This window comes from Akebia trifoliata, chromosome 5 (assembly GCF_017979445.1).
Source record: "Akebia trifoliata isolate Shusen 1 chromosome 5, ASM1797944v1, whole genome shotgun sequence".
NCBI lineage: Eukaryota > Viridiplantae > Streptophyta > Magnoliopsida > Ranunculales > Lardizabalaceae > Akebia > Akebia trifoliata.
The window spans coordinates 28220510-28240951 of NC_141379.1; the positions used below are offsets into that span (position 1 = coordinate 28220510).

The 20442-nt window shown below is 34.3% G+C and overlaps 1 protein-coding gene and 1 long non-coding RNA gene across 7 annotated transcripts; one reads left to right on the top strand and one right to left on the bottom strand.

The window, feature by feature from the left end:
• Positions 1 to 1916: 1916 nt before the first annotated feature.
• Positions 1917 to 8440, bottom strand: LOC147401950 (uncharacterized). Of its 6 annotated transcripts, none has more exons than XM_086443445.1 (4): positions 8143 to 8440; positions 4446 to 4501; positions 2627 to 4256; positions 1917 to 2540 (listed from the first exon to the last, which is right to left on the bottom strand). In XM_086443445.1, the coding sequence occupies exons 3-4, from the start codon at positions 3798 to 3800 to the stop codon at positions 2140 to 2142; spliced, it is 1575 nt and encodes a 524-aa protein (XP_086299571.1). In that variant the 5' UTR covers positions 3801 to 4256; positions 4446 to 4501; positions 8143 to 8440; the 3' UTR covers positions 1917 to 2139. The 6 variants fall into 6 exon arrangements, with proteins under 6 accessions (XP_086299571.1, XP_086299569.1, XP_086299570.1 ...); XM_086443443.1 differs by lacking the exon at positions 4446 to 4501 and adding an exon at positions 4812 to 4897; XM_086443444.1 differs by lacking the exon at positions 4446 to 4501 and adding an exon at positions 4812 to 4902.
• An 8027-nt stretch (positions 8441 to 16467) lies between these two features.
• Positions 16468 to 19243, top strand: LOC147401951 (uncharacterized). The gene is made up of 3 exons (XR_015178771.1): positions 16468 to 16625; positions 16763 to 16893; positions 19010 to 19243. It is a non-coding gene; the product is annotated as an uncharacterized LOC147401951 (long non-coding RNA).
• The last annotated feature ends 1199 nt before the right edge of the window (positions 19244 to 20442 follow it).

Genomic DNA, 20442 nt, shown 5'->3' on the forward strand with positions numbered 1-20442 from the left:
GGGTGGGTCTAGAAGCATGAATTATTTTTTATTTATGATATTAAATTGTTTACCATCGATTGTGTATGAATAACAATAATGCCCCCAGAGAGAAAGAGAAGATAAAGAATGACATATATTGGAAAATGTGAAAAATACGAAATAGCAAAGATAACATAATTGCACAAAAATACAATGATTTACGTGGTTCGATAGTGTACTTATGTCCATGAGACAGAACAATCACTATTTTCTTTTTAGTTTTACTGTCCTAGAGATCTCTATTTATAAAATCAGAAGTTATCAAAACATTAATCTCATTTCCCTAAAATAGAAAATTCTTAAGAAAATATTACACAATTACGGGTAGTACCCCTGCTGCCCATAACTTTGCGTAGCGCAACAAAATACAAGATATTTATACAATAGAAAGAACAATGCTCAAGTGACCTTAAGATTGACATTGATTCTCACTTTGCTAATGAGGAAGTGTGTTTGAAACCTTAGTTGCTTTTCATTGAGATAAGAGTGAAAAACATTTATGATTTTGTGCACAACTCCACATCAGAAAGTGAGAATCGATGTCAATCTTGAGGTCACTCCAGCACGACTCTATTCGAAAATGTTGCATGAACAAAAGACCCCATAGAGCTTGGATGGGTAGAAAGTCACATTGGTCCAAATAACACCTCAGCCCTCTAGATTCTAATTTTATATTTTTGCCATTCAGGTCGAATGATTTATATAGGGTTTTGTGTTATAAGAGTTATTGGATGATGATGCCTTTTGTTGCACTCGTCTTAAATTGAAACCACATTTCGATTGCTCAGGGTCTCCAATTTTCCATGTCATTGTTGGAATTCCAAATTCACATTTTTTTGGTAAAAAATAAATTTGATCTTCTTCTGCAATGTTTCATGAGGAGTACTTATGCATATATTGTATATAATTAGTTGAAGTTATATATGCTTTTCGGGTAGCTCACAAATATCCATAGTAATAACCAAATGAATGTGGAGAGTTCGTGCTTCTAAACTTTAAAAAATTACAAATTCAGCATTACGAAACCTTATAATAAAAAAAAACATGTAATTTGTCACTTGAGATTATCAAACAACAAAATCATTTCTTGGTCATAATCGACAGAGTTCACAGTGTGGATTTTTGCAAAAATCAGAATTATAATTAGGAAAATTGATAAGGAACTTGAATATTCAAAAAACAATGAGAATATTTATTGTAATTTTTCCTTTTTTGGCCATTACAATTTGACTAAAAAATTGATAAGTAATTTGACAAACAGTCCTGACCCTTCAACCTAATGGTTTGAACACCCGGCAACAATAATCAATGATAGCTTAGTCAAAATCCCATTTAAGATGGTGAAAAACAAGAAAAACTTTGTTTTATTTAAATTTTACTAGAAGGTGGTATGTGCAAACACATAAATAAAAGGGTTTATTTATAATTTAAAATATTGATTAAAGGATTTTTTTTAGTTTAGATAACAAATAAGGATATCTTTGTAATTTTGTAAACTAAACTGTGTCATTCAAGAGGTTGTGGTTTGATGTTTTCTGGATTGATTTTTTACTAAAATAACCATGATTATATATTTCAATTTAAATATAAAAGTGAGGGCATTTATGACCACTCAAATTTGATGTCGAATTCACTTCTACTCCGCCTACTCTCATTATAATAGTAGAAATATTAGTCATAAGGAATTCCTAATAACTTCACCATGACTCAAATGGCTCGAGGTATGCATTGAACCATAAAAAATAAAGCAATCAGAAAGACCAAGATGGTGCCACATAAAAAGAACCAAGGTCAGGATGGCATGGTTGGCGATTCAAAGTAATGTGTGTGTGTGTGTGTGTTTTATTTGATTTCAATGCTGAAGAACAATGGTTTGAAAAAGAAAAAAACAGGGCGCCGATAAGTTTTCATCACTTCAATACCTAATAAACAGATTACAAAGCATATAATCAACATGTAAGTTCAAAAGGAATAATCAATTACAACAGACCAAATTATGTAAATAATACAATATAATTATACAGTGGGCCAACAATAATTAACCCAATTGTGTAAATAGTCCACATCTCTCTCGCAAGAAAAGACGGTTAACTAATCTGAAATTTTACAGTCTTAGAATCACATGACATTGTTAGGATGGTGTGATGAAGATCCGGCACCAACCACATCATCGGGCATTAGAGTATCACCAACACTATTTGTACTAAACTCCTCATCGTCAAACTTTTCAAAACCATCGTCTATGTCTTCGGGAAGTTCCCCAAGATTCTCAACACTGATTGCAAACTTATCTCGCATTTCAAGTTCATTATAATAGGCCATCATCTTCGAATTCATTTTTGTATAAACCAAATCTTCTAAAATATCTGGTGACAACTTGTTTATCTTCTTTGTCTTTGCAACTTCGAAAGCACTCCAATTTCGCCCACATGTTGAGGAACTACATGGTTGGCTCAAAATACGAATGGCAACCTTTCGTAGTAAAGGAACTTCACCACCATTGTATTCCCACCAAACTCCTATATGTAAAGAAAATGTTACCCACACATATTGTGAACAAAATATAAAATGAAAGAAAGTAAATAAATGAAAGTAACATACGTACGAGGATGAGCCTTTTTCATCATTAATATCGAGAGAGTGTTAAACAACTTTGGACTTTTTCCATTGTAAAGCAACAACTGTGCAGCGAAATCATCCATTTCATTTGGACCAACCATGCTTTCCACAACATAGTTCATGCCATCTCTTATCTCGGGTTGCTCATATTTAATCTTCCCATCATACATTAAAGATGGGTTAAGAAATGCGGCGGCTGCATGTATCTTGTGAATCATATCTCCATTTCGTTTTGATTCAAATAATTCCCATACCTTCAAGTATTTTAATGAATCACTATTACAATGTTGCCTGAGCTCTGTCCTTACCCTTTCCATTGCCTCGTACAAATAGCCCGCAGTTGATCCTTCACCATCAACTAAACGAAGTACTGTAATAAGAGGCTCCAAAACTGATATTACCTCCTCTCCTCGGCTCCAAAATGTAGTGCTTTCAATCATTTGAGTAATTTTTTCAGTTAGTGGACTCCTATTGTCACTCATGTCTCTCCACTCAGGTGACACAATCATCAATCGTAAATTTTCTTCAACTTCTAATATGGATTGAAGCATCATAAAGTGTGACACAAATCTGGAATTACAAGGCCTTTTAATCTCCTTCTCGGCAGTATAAACCCTCATTAGCTTTAAAGCCGTAGTGTACTTGTACATGTAATCAACTATCAATTGTGCATCATCGAAGACACTTTGTATCCATTCAACCTCTTTGTAAATATCTTCTAGAAGTAATTGAACTCCATGGGCAACACATTGTATTTTGTAGATGTGAGGATATCTTCCCATAATCAAATCAGTGACACATTCGTACTTGGAAGCGTTATTTACAACAATTTGGACCACATTTTCTTGCCCAATCTCATCTATAACAGACAAAAGCATGTCTCCAAGAAACACTCCTGTTTTTCCTTTGTCTGATCTCTCAAAGTTTTTTAAGAAAACAGCCCCTTTCGGTGAATAAGCAACCACATTAATGAAACAAACATCTTTCATATCAGTCCATGTGTCTAACATTAAAGAACATCCCGTAAGCGACCACGAGTCCTTAACATTAGAGACATATTCCTCGACATCTTTCCTAGAATCTTGTACCAACTTTGTGCAAAGAGTTGAATGGTTAGGTAATGAGTAACTTGTACCAAATTCAGCAATGGCCTTGACCATTGCAACAAATGATGGTGATTGAATTGCACCAGTGCAATATTGTTCATTATGAAGGCTTGAGCAACCATTCTATCCACTAAATCCTTGTCTTTCTTATTGTATATTGTTGGCAATGTAGTTTGATGTAAAACTGTAGAAGAATCTGGACAGGAAAGAATAGGGCTTACTATTGAATCGGCTCCATTTCGCTCAATATCTGTTGAACACATCGCAGTTTTTCTTTTCTTGTAAGGTGTCAAGTCTTTACCACAAACGGCATGAAATGCTAAAGCTTGGACATCTTCTGGCACACTATTACAAATAGCAATATCTCGCCCCTGTTGTCTAGACAAATGAGATTTAACTCGTGCTATGCCGCCAGGATAATCCTTACGGCAAAATTTGCAAACGAAACGTCCTTTTAAATCCTCAGCATACTCCCAAAATCGATCTCTTTGTCTCACCATTTACCTTCACCTACACATTATTAAATACATAGAAAGAATACATTACAAAATCGAAAAACTAAAAATGAATTTAAAAATGTAAATAATGGCCTACTCAGTTATCCTTATTCATGTATTCAAACATCATCCCCTTCATTACATTTTCATTCATTAGCATTTAGAAAAGAAGATAAAATAATAATTGTTAAAAAGGGGCAACCTGGCCATCCCTTTACTTAGACCTGAGTCCCATCTGCTGCATTCCATTTTCATTCACTAACATTAAAAAGAAAATGAGAATAAAATAAAATTGACCATCCATTCATTCAGATCTCATTCTCATCAGCCTAATAACATTTTCATTCATCAACACTAGAAATAAGAAGAAAATATATATTTTTTTAAATTATAACTAAAGAACCAATCTAGACATATATCATTTGCATTAGCTATATTCCATTTTCATTCATCATAATTAAAAATGACAACAGAACAAACAATTATGAGAGAAAACACAATAAATAAATTTACAACGAATATGCAATTATAAGGGCTCAAATACGCCAAAAAGAGAGATTCCAGTTACCTATGCGTTGATTAAGGCTTGAGAAACTGGCAGCCGAGATATAGTAGAAGTTATGGCTATCCTCGTACAAATAAATTAATCATAGTCTGAGCTATTTGTCAAGCCAAATGAGACGGAAAAAAGAAGAAGATTCAGATGATTGGCCGACTAGCACCTAGACTTAAAACAGAAAAAAAATAGATATTTTAAATTGACCCCAAAGCACCATTATTTGTTTGTATATCCATCAGAATGTCAATTTTTGGATATTTTTCTTGACAAATGAAACAACTTTCATCTCCAAATCCACAGGCGAGATATCATTTAGCCAAACACGTGGTAGAGGCAATACATGCAGCATTGAGATAATAGATATGTTGTATGGGATGAAATCTTCAAATTTAAATGACAAGTTCAAGAAAAGGAGGAAAATATCAAACATACTTGATGCAATAGTTGGAAAGCAACCATATCCAGGCAGATTAGAAAAGGAGATCATACAGTGGTAGTGATGCTTAGAGTACCAATATGAGTACTTATTTCCTTGGTTCAAAACATGTCATGGCCTTTATGTCAGATAGATATAAAAAATGCCTTCTTACATGGGGATATCTGATAGAGGAGGTTTATATGGTGTTGCCACCTGGATTGAAACTTGTAAGAAGTCCCAATCGGGTGTGCAAATTGAAAAAAGTTTTATATGGACTTAAGCAGTTTTCGTGCGCATAGGTTGAGAGATTCAGGAATGTATTCACTACATACAAAGTCAGGCAAATCCTGCATTATTTGTGCAGCCCAAACTGAATATCACTGTATTGATTGTGTATGTAGATGATATTATGGTCACAGGTAATAAGTGAAGATTTAGATCATGTCTGATGCATTAAGGAGAAAATGATGAGTCTTGCTAATAGATGAAGGGATTAAGGAAAGATGATGGAGTCATTACCAAAAAATTGTTAAATGAAGACTATACAAGACGCTAAGACTAACAAGAGATATATGTGAGATCAGAGATCATATGTACTTCCATAAAAATTAGGGGATCAAAAGTGAAAACAACTGTAATAAAGATGAAGACATGTATGGATTTAAGATCACATGGTATTCTTTTTTGGGAAATTTTATTGACACGCAAAAGAACTCTAAGAGCCCTCCAATTTTTAGGGAACCTCTAAAAATCCAAAATTTGTTATGGGCACTCCATGTCAAAGGGCACCCCTCTCATCTCCAACAATTCCGACAACTCGGGCGAGGAGGAGGGAGGAGGAGAAGAAGAGAAGAAGAAAACCAGAGAGAGGGAGAGAAATCGCAGGAGGAGGAAGAGGAGGAGGACAAGAAGAAGAAAAACAGAGAGAGAGAGAGAGAGAGAGAGAGAGAGAGAGAGAGAGAGAGAGAGAGATGAGGTGTCGACGTGTCGATTCACCGGAGAAGATGGAGCGGAGTGCCAAAATATATATATGTATTTTTTTCACTTTGGCCCGCCCTCGGAGAAAGTTGGCGTGTCAATAAATTTTCCCTTCTTTTTTTCTTTTTTTGATAAGTAAATGCAAATTATATTAAGTTTGGTCAAGAAATGGTATTCTGACACTTATCAAAAAAAAGAAATGGTATTCTGACAAAAATATGAAAATGCATGGAACATATTAGATTTTTCTAACTAAGTTCTATTTTGAAGATAAAAGATGTTCGATGAATGGAGAAAAAGTATGGCACTATCCATAAATATAACACAATAGACGTATAGAGTTGGACTATTGGAGCATCAAACTTATGAGTTGCGATGTGAAGTTACGAGAAATAACGAAGAAACAAAGATTAAAATAACAATAATATGAATTAAATAATTTGAGTTTATGATAAGGAGGTCAACCATTGAGGCTATCTTTTTTACTCAGAAAAATGATGGGAAAGTTTAAAAAAAAGGAGGAAGAATCTCCACATGACTTGTATTTACTTGGAAAATATCTATGATAAATTAGCTAGAGAGTTAATTTGGTAGGTAATGGGGAAAAAAGACATATTGCGAGGGGATATATATATTTTTTGCTTATCATGGATATCCCCACCTTACAGGTGAGACTAGTCCTACATGAAACTGGTTGAGTCGAGGATCAACCTACCTTGGAGGGTGGCCCCAAGGAATTCATTACTTCGTGGGGTTTCGAACTCTTGACCTACTCTTCCTGAGGAGCTTATCAAGGCTCGGCTTGCCACTAGGCCAACCCATTGGGGTTAAGAGGATATATTTACATTTACATAATCAAAAAGACATGTATGAGAGAGTCGACTCGAGTCATGTGAGAACAATTGGTGAGGAAACAAATGAGTTCTAAGTTACAACTCTTTTGGTAGTTTACATCAAGGATCTACTTCGAGTTCGTATTTTCTTGATCTAATTTAAAGGCTTTGTAAAAAATAGTAGTTGAGCATAAATGAGAAAATTACAGCCATAATTTCAAAACTCGTCCGAGACCGAGACGTATCGCCTGAGTCGTCTCGGTATCAGGCATGGACTAGACGGACGAACAAGGTATTTAGTTTTTGTGGAATCTCGCGAGACAAGCAATACATCTCGGACAAGATATAGAAAATCTCGTCTGAGATATCCAAGATGAACGAGTTTTACCAGTTTTCATGATTGAAACCCAATCATTTTCACTCCCAAATTGAGTTACGTTCCTCTTCTCAACCAAGTGAACCAGAGAACAAAGGGATTGGGTCCAAATTGAGTTAAAAACTTCATCTTCTTCATCAGATTTTTTAAATGGTTAAAAACCATTGTCTCAATATCAAAATGAAACGACTTGAACGAGCAGAGATGTATCAACCGAGTCAACTCGGTATCAGGCATGGACGAGACAAGAAAGGGAGTTTTAAAACCATGATTACAGCAGAGTATTAAGGGCCTGTTTGGTTGCCAAAAAACAATGTTTCATTTGTGACCTTCTATGGAAGCTTAGAAAAAAATTTATCCCTAAAAATAATTTTCTCCTGTATTGAAATTTTCAAAAATTTGCACTTTAAGTGATGTTAGCCCATTCCTCCAATTAATATCTTCAAGGGAAAAAATTCTAATTTTTCCCTGAATTAAATGAATTAAAAAAGACATCATTAAAAATTGACGAATTATTGCAACCAAACAGGTCCTAAAATGATAATCAACCCAGCTCAAACTCAAAACTCAAAACCATCATCATAGGAGGAATATAAAAAAAAAAAACCCTATTGAGCTTCCACCATCAAACCCTAGAACAAGAAGAGATACTAAATCAACCCAAGAAAACTAAAATTGATGAAAAAGTTCATTAATTGACACGAAATCAAATGAAACATCAGAGAACAAACATACCTGAATTAGACGATTACGAACAATTAGGATGTTTTAGAGGCTCTAACAGATAGAGGAGGGCGCAGTCTAGTAATCGTGCGCACCTTGAGAGAGAGAGACAAAGGTATCGAGCGCCGAAAAACAAGAGCGATGGAGGAGAAGGGTGGCGCCGCCGTGGAGATTGACGAACGAACGAAAAAGCAAACGGCGTGCAAAGAGTTGGTTCGCTTCGCCGTCTAGATGAGAATTTTACACGAACTTTTGGTTTGATCGTGTACGCCAAGGCCTCGCGTCTTTGTCGTCTTTTCTCGCATTTTTGGGTATCGACTATCGAGTGGACTCGTCTTGGACGAGTCAAACTATTTAACTCTGTATTTTAAAAACCGGACCGATGGTCCGACCGGATTTAAAAAAATAATCGGTTTGATTATCTTTGAACCAGTATTTTATAATGTACCCTTGATTTAAATAAAAAAAAAAAAAAAAAATCAATGGTTCAATTGTAAGAACTAAGAACCACCTTCTCATGAACCAGTCTTGAAATTTAAATATTATTACTATAGAAAAAAACATTTTTATTAAGAAATTTTCAAGAAATGAAGTTGAGAATTTTGTAGATTTGAAGAAAATAAAAATATTTCCGCTTAATCCTTTTGTGTTTTTTCATCAATTTGTGAAAGAATCCATTTTTTTTTTCTATTTTTAATTTTTATATATATTCAAAACTAGTTAATATCTATTGTTGAGATTAGTCCCACATCGAACACAAATTGCCTTGTCTATCTCCTTGTAAGCTCGTGGGTCTCTTCACGCATTGTCAATTGATTTTGAGTAAAGAGACCTCAGAGCTTATAAGGTGAGAGACTACACAATTTGTGTTCGATGTGGGACTAACTTCAACGTATAAATCAGTTTGACCATATTGAATCTCAGTCGAACCATTTAAATTCATATGCACTAATGAAATTAATATTTCTTTTTGGGTTGGTTCAAATAGACTTGTTGACGATGTGAAAAGAAGCATTCTTATTGATTGATTATCACATGGAATGGGAAGGGAGGATGATTTCTTGTTTACTTTAAAATTCTTACTTTCAATTGGTCGTTTAGGTGAGTTCGATCAAATATTTTAAACTTTTTCCCTAGAAGCAATTAATTTTTGTATAGATTATAAATTCATAGTAAATTTGTTTTAAAATTTCTCTAATGGAGATTTTCAGTTGTATCGAGAGGAAGTGAGATTGAGAGATTATGACCTTGTTTGTCACAAAAATGGTGAATATGTCTTATCGTCGCTTAAGCAATCTTGTTAAACCATATTAATTTTGCATTTTATTTGTTTCGATTTACAAAATTTATAATTGATAGATAAGGCAATGGTTTTTGAAATGAAGTTAACCTAATTACATTTATCTCCTGATAATTATAGATAGATAAGGCAACTACAAGTAGTTACATAAGTGACTAACTACACCCTAACTATATAAGATAATGATCTAGTGTATCAGTATACACCATTATAAAAAACAACATAATCTACTACTCTAACCTCCCCTGAATCAAATGGTCCTTTGAATAAGGAATGTACAATTGTACATATTATCAATGCCCTCGATCGTACTTATTGGAGATCATCACTGATTGTTGATGAATCTGATTGTCGATGATTGAGATGAAGTGATCGTCCTGATGGTTTGCTTGAAAGAAAAGGATGATATGCCTACGTGAATAGAAGAGAAGGAGCAACACGTTCAACTCAGATGACCTAAATTTGACCATTATCGGTTTAGGCTAAATCGAAATCCGACGGATTTTAATCCAAGAATTAATCAAATGGTCTACAATGGACCACATCACAGGCTCAATCATTGGCGATGACTTCTATGGGCCTTTAAAAGTCGTAATGGGCCAAGGGGAGCTTAAATGAATATTGATCAATGTGATCTCAACCAATTAGGCTTGAGTCAAATGTGGCCTATGTTGGGCCATACACGTATATTGGCCTCATATTTGAGCCAATTGGCCTCTTTTGAGCCTAAATGAGGAGATTTGACTCATCTTTGAGTCATTGGGCCTCTTTTGGGTTCATACCCAAAGCTCTAATACCATAAAACACTTTCAATATAGTTGAAATACTTGGGAAAACAATGGTGTTTGAAATGAAGTTAACCTAATTACATTGATCTCCTGACACTTAATAGATAGATAAGGCAACTACAAGTACTTACACCCTAACCATATAAGATAATGATTCAGACCATTATACGGTATGACATAATCTAATAATCTAACAAGCACAACCCGTAGTCTTGGTTGTCGACTGTGTTGATCCATACCTTCGATCAGAAGTTCATTGTTCTATAGTATGAGCCACTATAAACCCATCCCTTTGAACTCTATAAACCTATAGAATTTTGTGAAGGGCGACTTAGGCACTAATCCGAGAATACATCAGTACTCATCGATTAGGGACATCGTGCGCAACATAAGCCTCTCACCAACAAAAAACTTGATAAATCATCTCTTTCTTTGTTTAACGATCAGCATTATGTCGATGATCATAACATTGCTAGCTCGATTGCATCTCTGACCATACTTACTATAACATAGTTCATGTAAGTGTTGATATTATTTATGTAATGTTGTCTAAGCCGAATCATAACTAGAAATTTTACAATCTTACAACATAAAATGGACGAGGAAATCCCACATTTTCGATAGGTATACATACACTCAAAAGCCCATTTCCTTCTTTTCTCAAAATCATGATGGATCGAATAGGCTATCGTTATTAGATATTTTCTTCTTTTATTGATCGACTACGCCAAATATCTCGAACTTTGCTATTCACGATGATCAAATTGTGAGGATTGGGTGGAAACTGTAGCTCGTTTCTTGGTCCTTTGACTTAATAATACCCATCAGTTCCTTAGAAATCATCACTTTCGGAATAATTGAATATGACGCCGGAGAGTCCCCAGGAGTAGTCACGTCGTTATCAATCATCGACCTTACTTTGAGCATGTCTACCTCCCCATTGTTATTCATCATCACGACGTTGCATGGTATTCTATGTGCATAAAATGCTCTCTTCTTCCTGTGGTGCCTGTACAAAAGCAATGCCATACAACCATTTTTTCAATATTTTCTTTTAGAAATTAAGGGGGAATCGACTCATAATCAATTATGGGACTAATTAAGCCAATTATAGATTATTGACCTCACAATCCATTATTATGGTAACCTTGTCACTCATGAAATGGATCCTCAAGTGTTCATCTTAATGTAAATATAGTTATTTGTAGAGTCCAATACCTATCGAAAACTACCCATGTCGCATGAAGGGCCGTGATTCGCTCCAACACCACTAAATGCGATGGGTACCCCATGGCTACTTTCATATTTGGAACCACCTTCAATACATATAGTGCAAGAGGTTATCTAATCCAATTCACCCAAAAAAGATCCTAAGAAGATAGAAGAATTGTGTGTTTTAATTACCCCATATTTGTCACAAAGCTCAATTATGGCCCGTACTTTCTGATACTTTACATCACTATGCCACTCACTCCTCTCTCTTAATGCTGGCAAATCCTGGAGATCAACTGTCCAAACATCCAACCATGTCTTGCAAGAGACTGAAAAGATAGATCGTACTAACATTATAACCAAAACTAACAGATCGAAAATTTTATGTTACCAATTAAACATCGAAATCACGTCTTTCTTACGTAGAAGATTAAGCCATGGCATGACACCTAGGAGTGTGACGACATAACCAGACCCAATGACATGATCTAGTGCCCATTGAAGGGTCTCGATCGAGAACTCCTTCATTGCATCCATGACTATAACGACATGTTTGTACGAGTAAGGTGACTCACGTATAACATGATCCCCAGGCGCCAATCCATTGCCAGTAAGGGGAGATTTTGGTATTGTGTACTTGTCACCTTCATCTGACTTCATAGAATCAATCATTTTATATTAAAAAACAAATTGTCATAGAAATTGATAAAGAAAAAAAGATTGGGTAAAGGTACGATAAGCTAAATAAGGTTCTTCGACGAAAAATATTTACGATGTTCAATAGATTCTCTTAGAGCATGGTAGATCAAGTTTTGGGAATTTGGGCTTAGGGGAAGAGAAAAGGATTTGTTTGGTGTAACTGTGCCCTTTAAATACGGACCTGGCCTTGTTTTTGTAAATTGTAATAATTTGAGAAATAAACTAGGAGAGCCGCTTAGTACAATTTTATGTGACCGAGAATTTGGGGATTTCAAGGTACGACACAACCAAGTGTGGGTATCTGGCTAAATGGGCGGAGGAACCCAACTTATAATATCTCTGTCTTTTCTTTCCAGGAGTCCGGATTCTGATTTAGACATAATCCTTATATTTTGGTGAATATTTGAGATACCCCCTCTCTTATGTTTTCAAACTGAAGATTTGTTCCTTGACTTTGGTCTGCTCCAACAGAACAATGAAAAATGACCTAATGACCTAATGCCCTTGCTATTTTCTTTGTTTTTTTTTTTTCCTTTAGCCAAAAACCCATGATTTTGGCCCTAAAATCAGTCCTCTTTAATAGATTGTATCTACTTCAACCTTCAAGCCTCAAGAGTAAACGGTAAGGATTTTATGGAGAAACCAAAGACTAAAGTTTTGAAACGAATTACATGGGATAGTTAAGGCTAGATTGAAAATCATGGATTGAAGATGACGTTAAATAGAATAAAATAATGATTCGTGCTGGAGTAGCATTGAAATTGACGTCGTTTAAACATTGGTGTGCACAGAACCATAGACGCTTCTCACTCATATCTTGTTGAAAATCATTAATGGTTCTGTACATACATTTGCATCGAAAATGTGTGAAATGATGTCATTTCAATGTTACTGTAGCATTTTCCTAAAATTATTCACCATTGAGGTTAAATTACTAGTTTTGAAAAGAGAAATAAAGGATTTTTTGTTAGAGATTGAAGATGAGGCTATTTCAGTCATTTTCTCATTAATGTTTATAAGAGAAGACCAAGCTCAAAGGAGGCATGTTATCAGTTTGAAAACTCTAGGGGCATCTCAAATATTGGATCTACACCTATCAGGCCAATGGAGTCTAATAATCTATACCCTGATGTTTCGATTAAAAAGGGTACTCGATTAAAACAACTTTCTTTCTACCCTGTCTCGATAGATAGGAGAGAAAAATAATATAATAGAAAGTAATTTGTTCTATTTTCTCACTTTCTCTCCAAGTCTCTTTGATGTGGAGGAGAGCAAAACTGAATAATTTTTTCTCCATTTCTCCTCATTAACTTTCTCTTCTCTCCTCACTTTACTTCCCAAACGAGAGAAATGGAGAAAAAATTGATTCATTTCTCTCAATCCAATCAAAGTGCAAATAAACAATCCATTACAAGATTAATTTCATCGAAGGATTCATTATTCCTATACATGACAACACCTTAGAAAATATTGCAATTATAAGATGCACACCTTCCAATATTCATAGATATTAAATTACCTTATTGCTTCACTACCATCATCACATTGATTCGGATAATCTAATATTCTTATACAAAAAATTCTATAAAGTTCATTTATTAATGATAAATGTAATGGAAATTTTCTTCCTTTCGTGTGAGCTTCGAATAGTTGATACGGGTTTCTTTGAAGATTTCTTGTTTAAGTGGGATTTTATCTGTAATAAACTTGGTTTGGGTTTTTACTTAATAGAAGTAGTTAATTTTTCATTTTTAAATTTAAGAGTGATCCCCTCCATGTTTTGGTTGATACTTTTAATACCACATTGTTTTCAAATTGATGACATGTCCTTGACTTCAATCTATTCTAATAGATTACAAAAAATGACTTAAAAGCCCTCATCTTCAAGAAATATCTAAAAACCCTTGATTTTTCTTTTTAAAATCAAGTATCTTTAATTTCTTAGGTAAAATTTTTTTACCTTCATCTTCAAAGTATGATTGTATCTGCTTCAACCTTCAAAACTCAAGAACAAGATATGATTTTTAATGAAGTAGAAGATGAAATTTTGGATAGACAAATAAAGTTTTTTATTTTTTTCTATGAGGAGTAGATGTTGAAAAGAATGGATTGAATATGAAGTTAAATAGGGTAAAAAGAAAAACTACAATTGACACCCCAACTTTTACTTATTACACCCCAATTTTTTAAATTGTTTAACACACCCCAATTAAAGATTAAAACACACTATTCAAACATTTCAAAGGTTTGGCTCAAATAATTATCTCAAAAGTCAATTATAACACTCTACTCCAACAATTTCAGTAGTTGTTTGCAATTATGTTATATAAAATCCGAAACCCAAAAAAAAACAAAAAATAATAAAAATAAAAATAAGAGTGCTTCTTTTGGCTTCTCAACCTCTACTTATTCTCAATCATTCACTTATTTTTAATTGGGATATAATAACTAAAAGTTGGAGTGCCAATAGTTCTTTTATAAAAAATAAATAAATTAGAGAGTTACTATTGGCACCCCAACTTTTACTTATTACACCCCAATTTCTTAAATTATTTATCACACTCCAATTAAAGATTAAAACACACTTCAAACATTATAAAAGTTTGTCTCAAATTATAATCTCAACATTACAAAACATTATAACAATCGTTCAAACAATTTTAATAGTTGTTTAGTATAAAAAAAAAAAAAAATAGAGTTTCCATTGGCACACCAACTTTTATTTATTCTCAATCATTCATTTATTTTCTTATTTTTAATTGAGGTGTAATAAGTAAAAATCAAGGTGCCAATAGCAGCTCTCATTATTTATCACATCCTAACTAAAGATTAAAACACACTATTCAAACATTACTAAAGTTTGGTTCAAGTAATTACCTCACCATCACAAAGCATTCTAACATGTACATTCAAGCAACTTCTTAGGATTAGGCTCGTATAAAATTTAAGGAAAATGCTGAAATGACAAAAAGTATTTATTACGATTCTCACAAGTCTAGCATGGGATGTGCACATAACCATAGATGTATTTCCTCAAGATACGAGTAAAAATCATCTACGGTTATCTATGCATCTCCACGTTAGAATTGTGAGAATCACAGTAAATACTGTGTCCCCTTAGCATGACTCAAAATTTAAATCTAACGAAAAAAAATAATAATAATAATGAGAGAGAGGGTGAGAGAGTTTCTATTGGCACCTTAACATTTACTTATTCTCAACCATTGATTTATGGGTGAATCTCCATTTTGTGCGTTGAATATGATGAAATTTCGAGTTTGGTACATTGTTTATTTTAACTCTCAAAACATGCACTCGTCATTTTTATAACCTACGAACTCGTGAGTTTGTCACTTTTAATACCAATGAATTCGTAGATATACCAACGAAATCATTGATTATAAAAGTGACCTGGAAAATGCATGTTTTGAGAATTAAAATGAATAGTGTACCAAAATCGGAATTTGGACATAATTTGTGCACATTTTGGGGAAAATCCCTTGATTTATTTTTTATTTTTTAAATTGGGATGTAATAAGTAGGGGTGTCAATGAATACCCATTTAACCGAAAACCCCGATTCCGATTATCTTTTTATTGGAATTAATTATAACCGGATCTAAAATGGAATTGAACCGATAAGAACCAGAACCGTTAAGTCCTATTCAATGAATACCTGTGGGTACCCCGAGCCGATTCATTTTGTCAATTCTTTTCATACTATAGATGCTTTAAGGTATAAAATTCTTCAATTTTTTATATAAATTATCGATTTGAACTTAAAATGAGTTATCTTCTAAAACTTCATTACTTTTAACTAAGATTAATTTTTATTTTTGAAAAAAAACCATTAATTTGTACCTTTAATATAACAAATTATAACTAAGTTAATAATTTTGTTGATAATATATTAATTTTTAAAAGGAATTTATTATTATTATTTATAATGATTAGAAATACTTTTTTTCTCATTCGAGTCTTGAGAATAGGAATCGATGGGTACTTATGATTTTTTGCGGTTCCAGTTCTATTTTTTATTATCCAAATCTGAAATCGATAAAAATTGAAACCAAATTAAATATAATGATTATGATTCTAAGTTCCTTATGAACAGAACCGGAACTGACACATTGAAACCCCTAGTAATAAGTAAAACTTGGGGTGCCAATAACAGCTATAAAAAATTACCATAGAGGTCGAAGAGGTAGAAGATGACAGATTTTTATATGGGAGAAAAATCAAGGGCATTTTGTCGCATTTTAGTCATTTTATATTAGTCTATAAGAGAAGACTATAGTAAAGAAATATTCCGTCAAATTTGAAAACACAATGGCCTATCTCAAATATTCACCAAAACAGGAAATCACTTGAAACTTTCCTCATCAGCCCTCATTCAGATCAGCAGCAATAGAAGTTTGGAGTTGGGAGTGGAGATGTTTAAGGATAAGAGCCCAGGCGTGAAGATTCTTTGGTTATGGGCCTTTGGAACTGCTGCAAGTAGGGTTTTACTCTCTTCCTCTCTCTACTTCTCAACCCTATTTTTTTTTTTTTTTTAAATTTCATCAAACATAATTTTTGTTTCTTTGAATTTGATTGAAATATTGAAACCATCTATGATTTCTTCTATCTATCAGTTCTTGTTACGAGTGTGGTGAGAACGAGAATAAGAGACATGGAGAAACTCATCAATGCTGACCAACAAGAACCACCCATTACTCCAACTGAATCAATTATTATGGATGATGAATGAATCAATATTTTTTAGGTATAATTCCATTGATAATCATCTCATTCTATGATCATTTCTGTAGAAATTATATCTATTTGTTCATTGGGTAAGTTCATTTTTTTTTAATGATTTTGTTGCTATATAGAGTAATGGAAGAAACATAGCTAGAGAAGTTATAGGTTCATTTTAGTTTTATTTTATTTTTTTTCTTATTAATTTAATCATTAGTTTTAGATTTTGTTGTTGTTTGCGAATTTCTGTTAGAAATTATAAATTAACTTGATTCGATTTAAAGTCGCACAAAGATCTCACATTTTAGATTTCTCATTCATTAGTTTTAGATTTTTTAAGTGGCATAAAGATCTCACTTTCCTAAGCATCTGACCATAAATTTTGAAGGATAAGATAGACCGACTTTGATAATTATTTCAAGGAAAGTTGTTTACATAGCGAAACTTCTTTAGACATAAATATCAACTTTGTGAGTTGTTTCTTAAGAGCTGATCAAAAAAGACTGGAGGAACTATTCCGCTGAACTGAAAAGTATGCCAAGTTGGAGCCGACTTACGGACTAGAGTGAAATTGTATCCTCAAATCATGTAGTTTGTCACAGCTCCGGTTTAAAACTAGAATGATGCACACAAGAATAGCTAAACCGAAGCTGAAGAACAAACCTCATGTTTTGGCCGAGGTTGATCCCAAGGAAGCCATGAATTCCATGGTGGTGGAACAACCAGCCGAGAACCGAGGAGTCATAAATTTGATATAAGCTCCAACCTCTCTGGTAGTTACATGACCACAAGCCCTCACCAAGAGGGATTGGGTGTGCTAGTTGAAATTAACTTAGCAGAAGTATCTGTAGGATTAATATTTTGTAGAACTGAATTACATGTCATCACTCCCAAGGTTGACCCAAAATCTCATGTGGTACAAGTTCTTGGTTTATGGTGTTTTGATCTTGGTACTCTCTTCTCAACCTTTTTGTACATGCAATAAACGGTGTTCCTGGAAGGTAAGAAACACAAAAGTCATCTATGAATGGTCCACGCTTGAATGGAGCTCAACTTTTGATACGGTGGATTGACATTTTTTGCAACCTTGGTGGGACCTGTAGAGAGCAACTACTTTTGACTCTAAACATAGCCACATCTATGGAGTTGTTTAATGTGTTGATGGAGGCTCCTCCCTCCCAGTTTCATGGAGTGATTGTCTATAATGGTTGTGGCTAGTCTCCAGCTCATGGATGATCTATCATAGCCATGGAACTAGACAGGCTATCCCCTAATGACGGACCTGGTTGGTGTATCCCTTAATTGTCCCAGAGACCACGGGCCTGTATTAGTTTCTTGCATTAAGAGAGCTAAACTAATAAACTGATGAAAACATTGGAGCTATAATGGGGTTTGAGAACTACCGAAGAGCATCACCAGAACACCCAAATACAATTAGAACCCCCACCATTAAAAGAGTAGAAACCCACTAACACCCACAAAGCTTACCCCAACAAGGAATCTCACCTAAAAAACAAAGTCCTCAGAGAACACCCCCTTGAGGTCACATTGAAAGACTAAGGATACCATGGGACCCATCTTCAGCTTCTTCTTTTTTTCTTACCTTCTTTCTCCTTTCTTTCCTTTAATTTTACTTATTTATTTCTTTTTTCTGATCAATAACAACAATAAACTATATATATGTGGTGCATCAAAACTCTTCCTAAGGAATTCCATTTCAATTTTTGAATCTCTACATTTAAGGGAACATACTTCCCTATTAGCCACTGAAAAGAGGTTGGATTGCATACCACCTTTATTTACCTTCCAAATTAATCTTGCACCTGAACTTGTCCCTTGGTCACACTGCCTTCAATGCCCGAACTTCCAATGTTGTGTTTGGCTGCAGTGATGCTTTCCTCAATTGAAGGCATAATACCGTGAGAGCTATTTTATTGTTTGCTTCCACGGGGAGGGTTGTTAGACATTCTTGTCCAGAGAGTGCATTTCTGTGTGTCAAGATTTATATGTTTTTGGAAAATATGATTTACATCGCAACCATACATCCCCTAATGCCTTCAATTTTATGGGTTAAAGAAATTTTCTTTGGTTTCATATTTCATTTGTGGTATTTTTTCTTCTGATTGGTCATTTTATTATAGGGATCAGGACAGTTTCGATGATTGGCCCACTAAGGAGGAAGGTGGAAAATGCTTATTTGATACAATTAGAATTTTGTCTTGGCATACTGGTCTCTCTATTTCTGCCTTTGTCGATCTTGGTACTGCTTGTAAATTGTCAAGAAGTGCTTTGATGCGTTTTTAATGAATTGCATATGCTATGAGAGTTCCGAACTAATTCTCCAATACTTAGAGGCTTTTCCATTTGGTGCACCACTCTCGGTATCCTACACCATTTAGTTCACTAATTTCTCATGTTGAACCCTTTTTTTTGGCTGGGAAGGGCTATTATGTATCTCAGCATCAAAATTTCTGGGTGCTCCACATCGGCAGGAAGCTAATATAAAAATTGTATATATAGTCATATTTTCTTAATTTTATAGATGACGAAATTTTCTCAAAACCACAACCTTGCACACCTAGCATAACTGTGTCTTTGAGGATGGGCTGATTTCATGCTCTCTATGGTGCAATGCTTTCTTTGGTAAAAGCTTTCTCTCAAGGTGCTATCTTCGGTAAGTGAGCAAGGTTTGTGAGTAGCAATACCATAAACCTAGGTTCAATACAACCCTTCACCTTCAAAGAAATGATGATTGTGAACTGGCACCAAGTTAGGGAATTTCGGCAATTAGGAGCATACATGAACCTTGCTTGCTTGATTTTTTTTGTTTTTTGTTTTTTTTTTGTGAGCACCTCAATTTCTTTCCCATGTACTCTCCAAATAACTTTCATTTTGGGAGTGGTGGTTGATTTAGTATTTATTTATTTATTTCTTTTTATGATGCTTTGGCTTGGCGTTGATATATATGATTTCCAGAGTGATCAATCTACTTTGTTAGGGGAGCCTGAGTTGTAAGGATGGAGAAAGATTTGGTTTTACTTAATTGTAAAATGTAGGAGTAACCCCAATAGATGATAAACTAAGACCATCGATTGAGATGGTTTGGTACGTGCATTGAAGGCATATTATTGTCTCAATTAGGAAATTGTTTTAAGTTGAATGTTCTAGAAGAGCGAGAGGTAGATCCAAAAGAATGTGAATTAAGAGAGTGAAAGTAGATGTGAGCATACTTGCAATGAAGGCATGGTTGTTGGATGAATGAGATTTATTCGGTTGATCTTGAACATACATTGAAACTAACATAAATTTTTTGTTGTTGGGTTAGATGTCTTGAGTTGAGGCCCTGGTGGGTATTCATCACCAAGAGCAATTACATGGGTCCAAGCTCATTTTAGGGGCAATGATCTAGCTTGTTTTCCAGAGTTTCATAACTCATTTTAGCAAACTTTTGGTGGCAGTTTTCAGAGTTTTTATGAGGCAGATTTCCATTTTTTTTTTCCCCAAGGAAGTGAGATTGTAACCTTGTTTTTATGGAAATAGTGCAAGGACCTCATCATTATCCTTGGAGTAGGCA

Coding starts and splice junctions, on each gene's coding strand:
- LOC147401950 (XM_086443440.1), bottom strand. CDS start 3,800: ATGGTCAAGGCCATTGCTGAATTTGGTACAAGTTACTCATTACCTAAC. Junction 2,541..2,626: donor GATGAAAAAGGCTCATCCTC/GTACGTATGTTA, acceptor CTTTACATATAG/GAGTTTGGTGGGAATACAAT.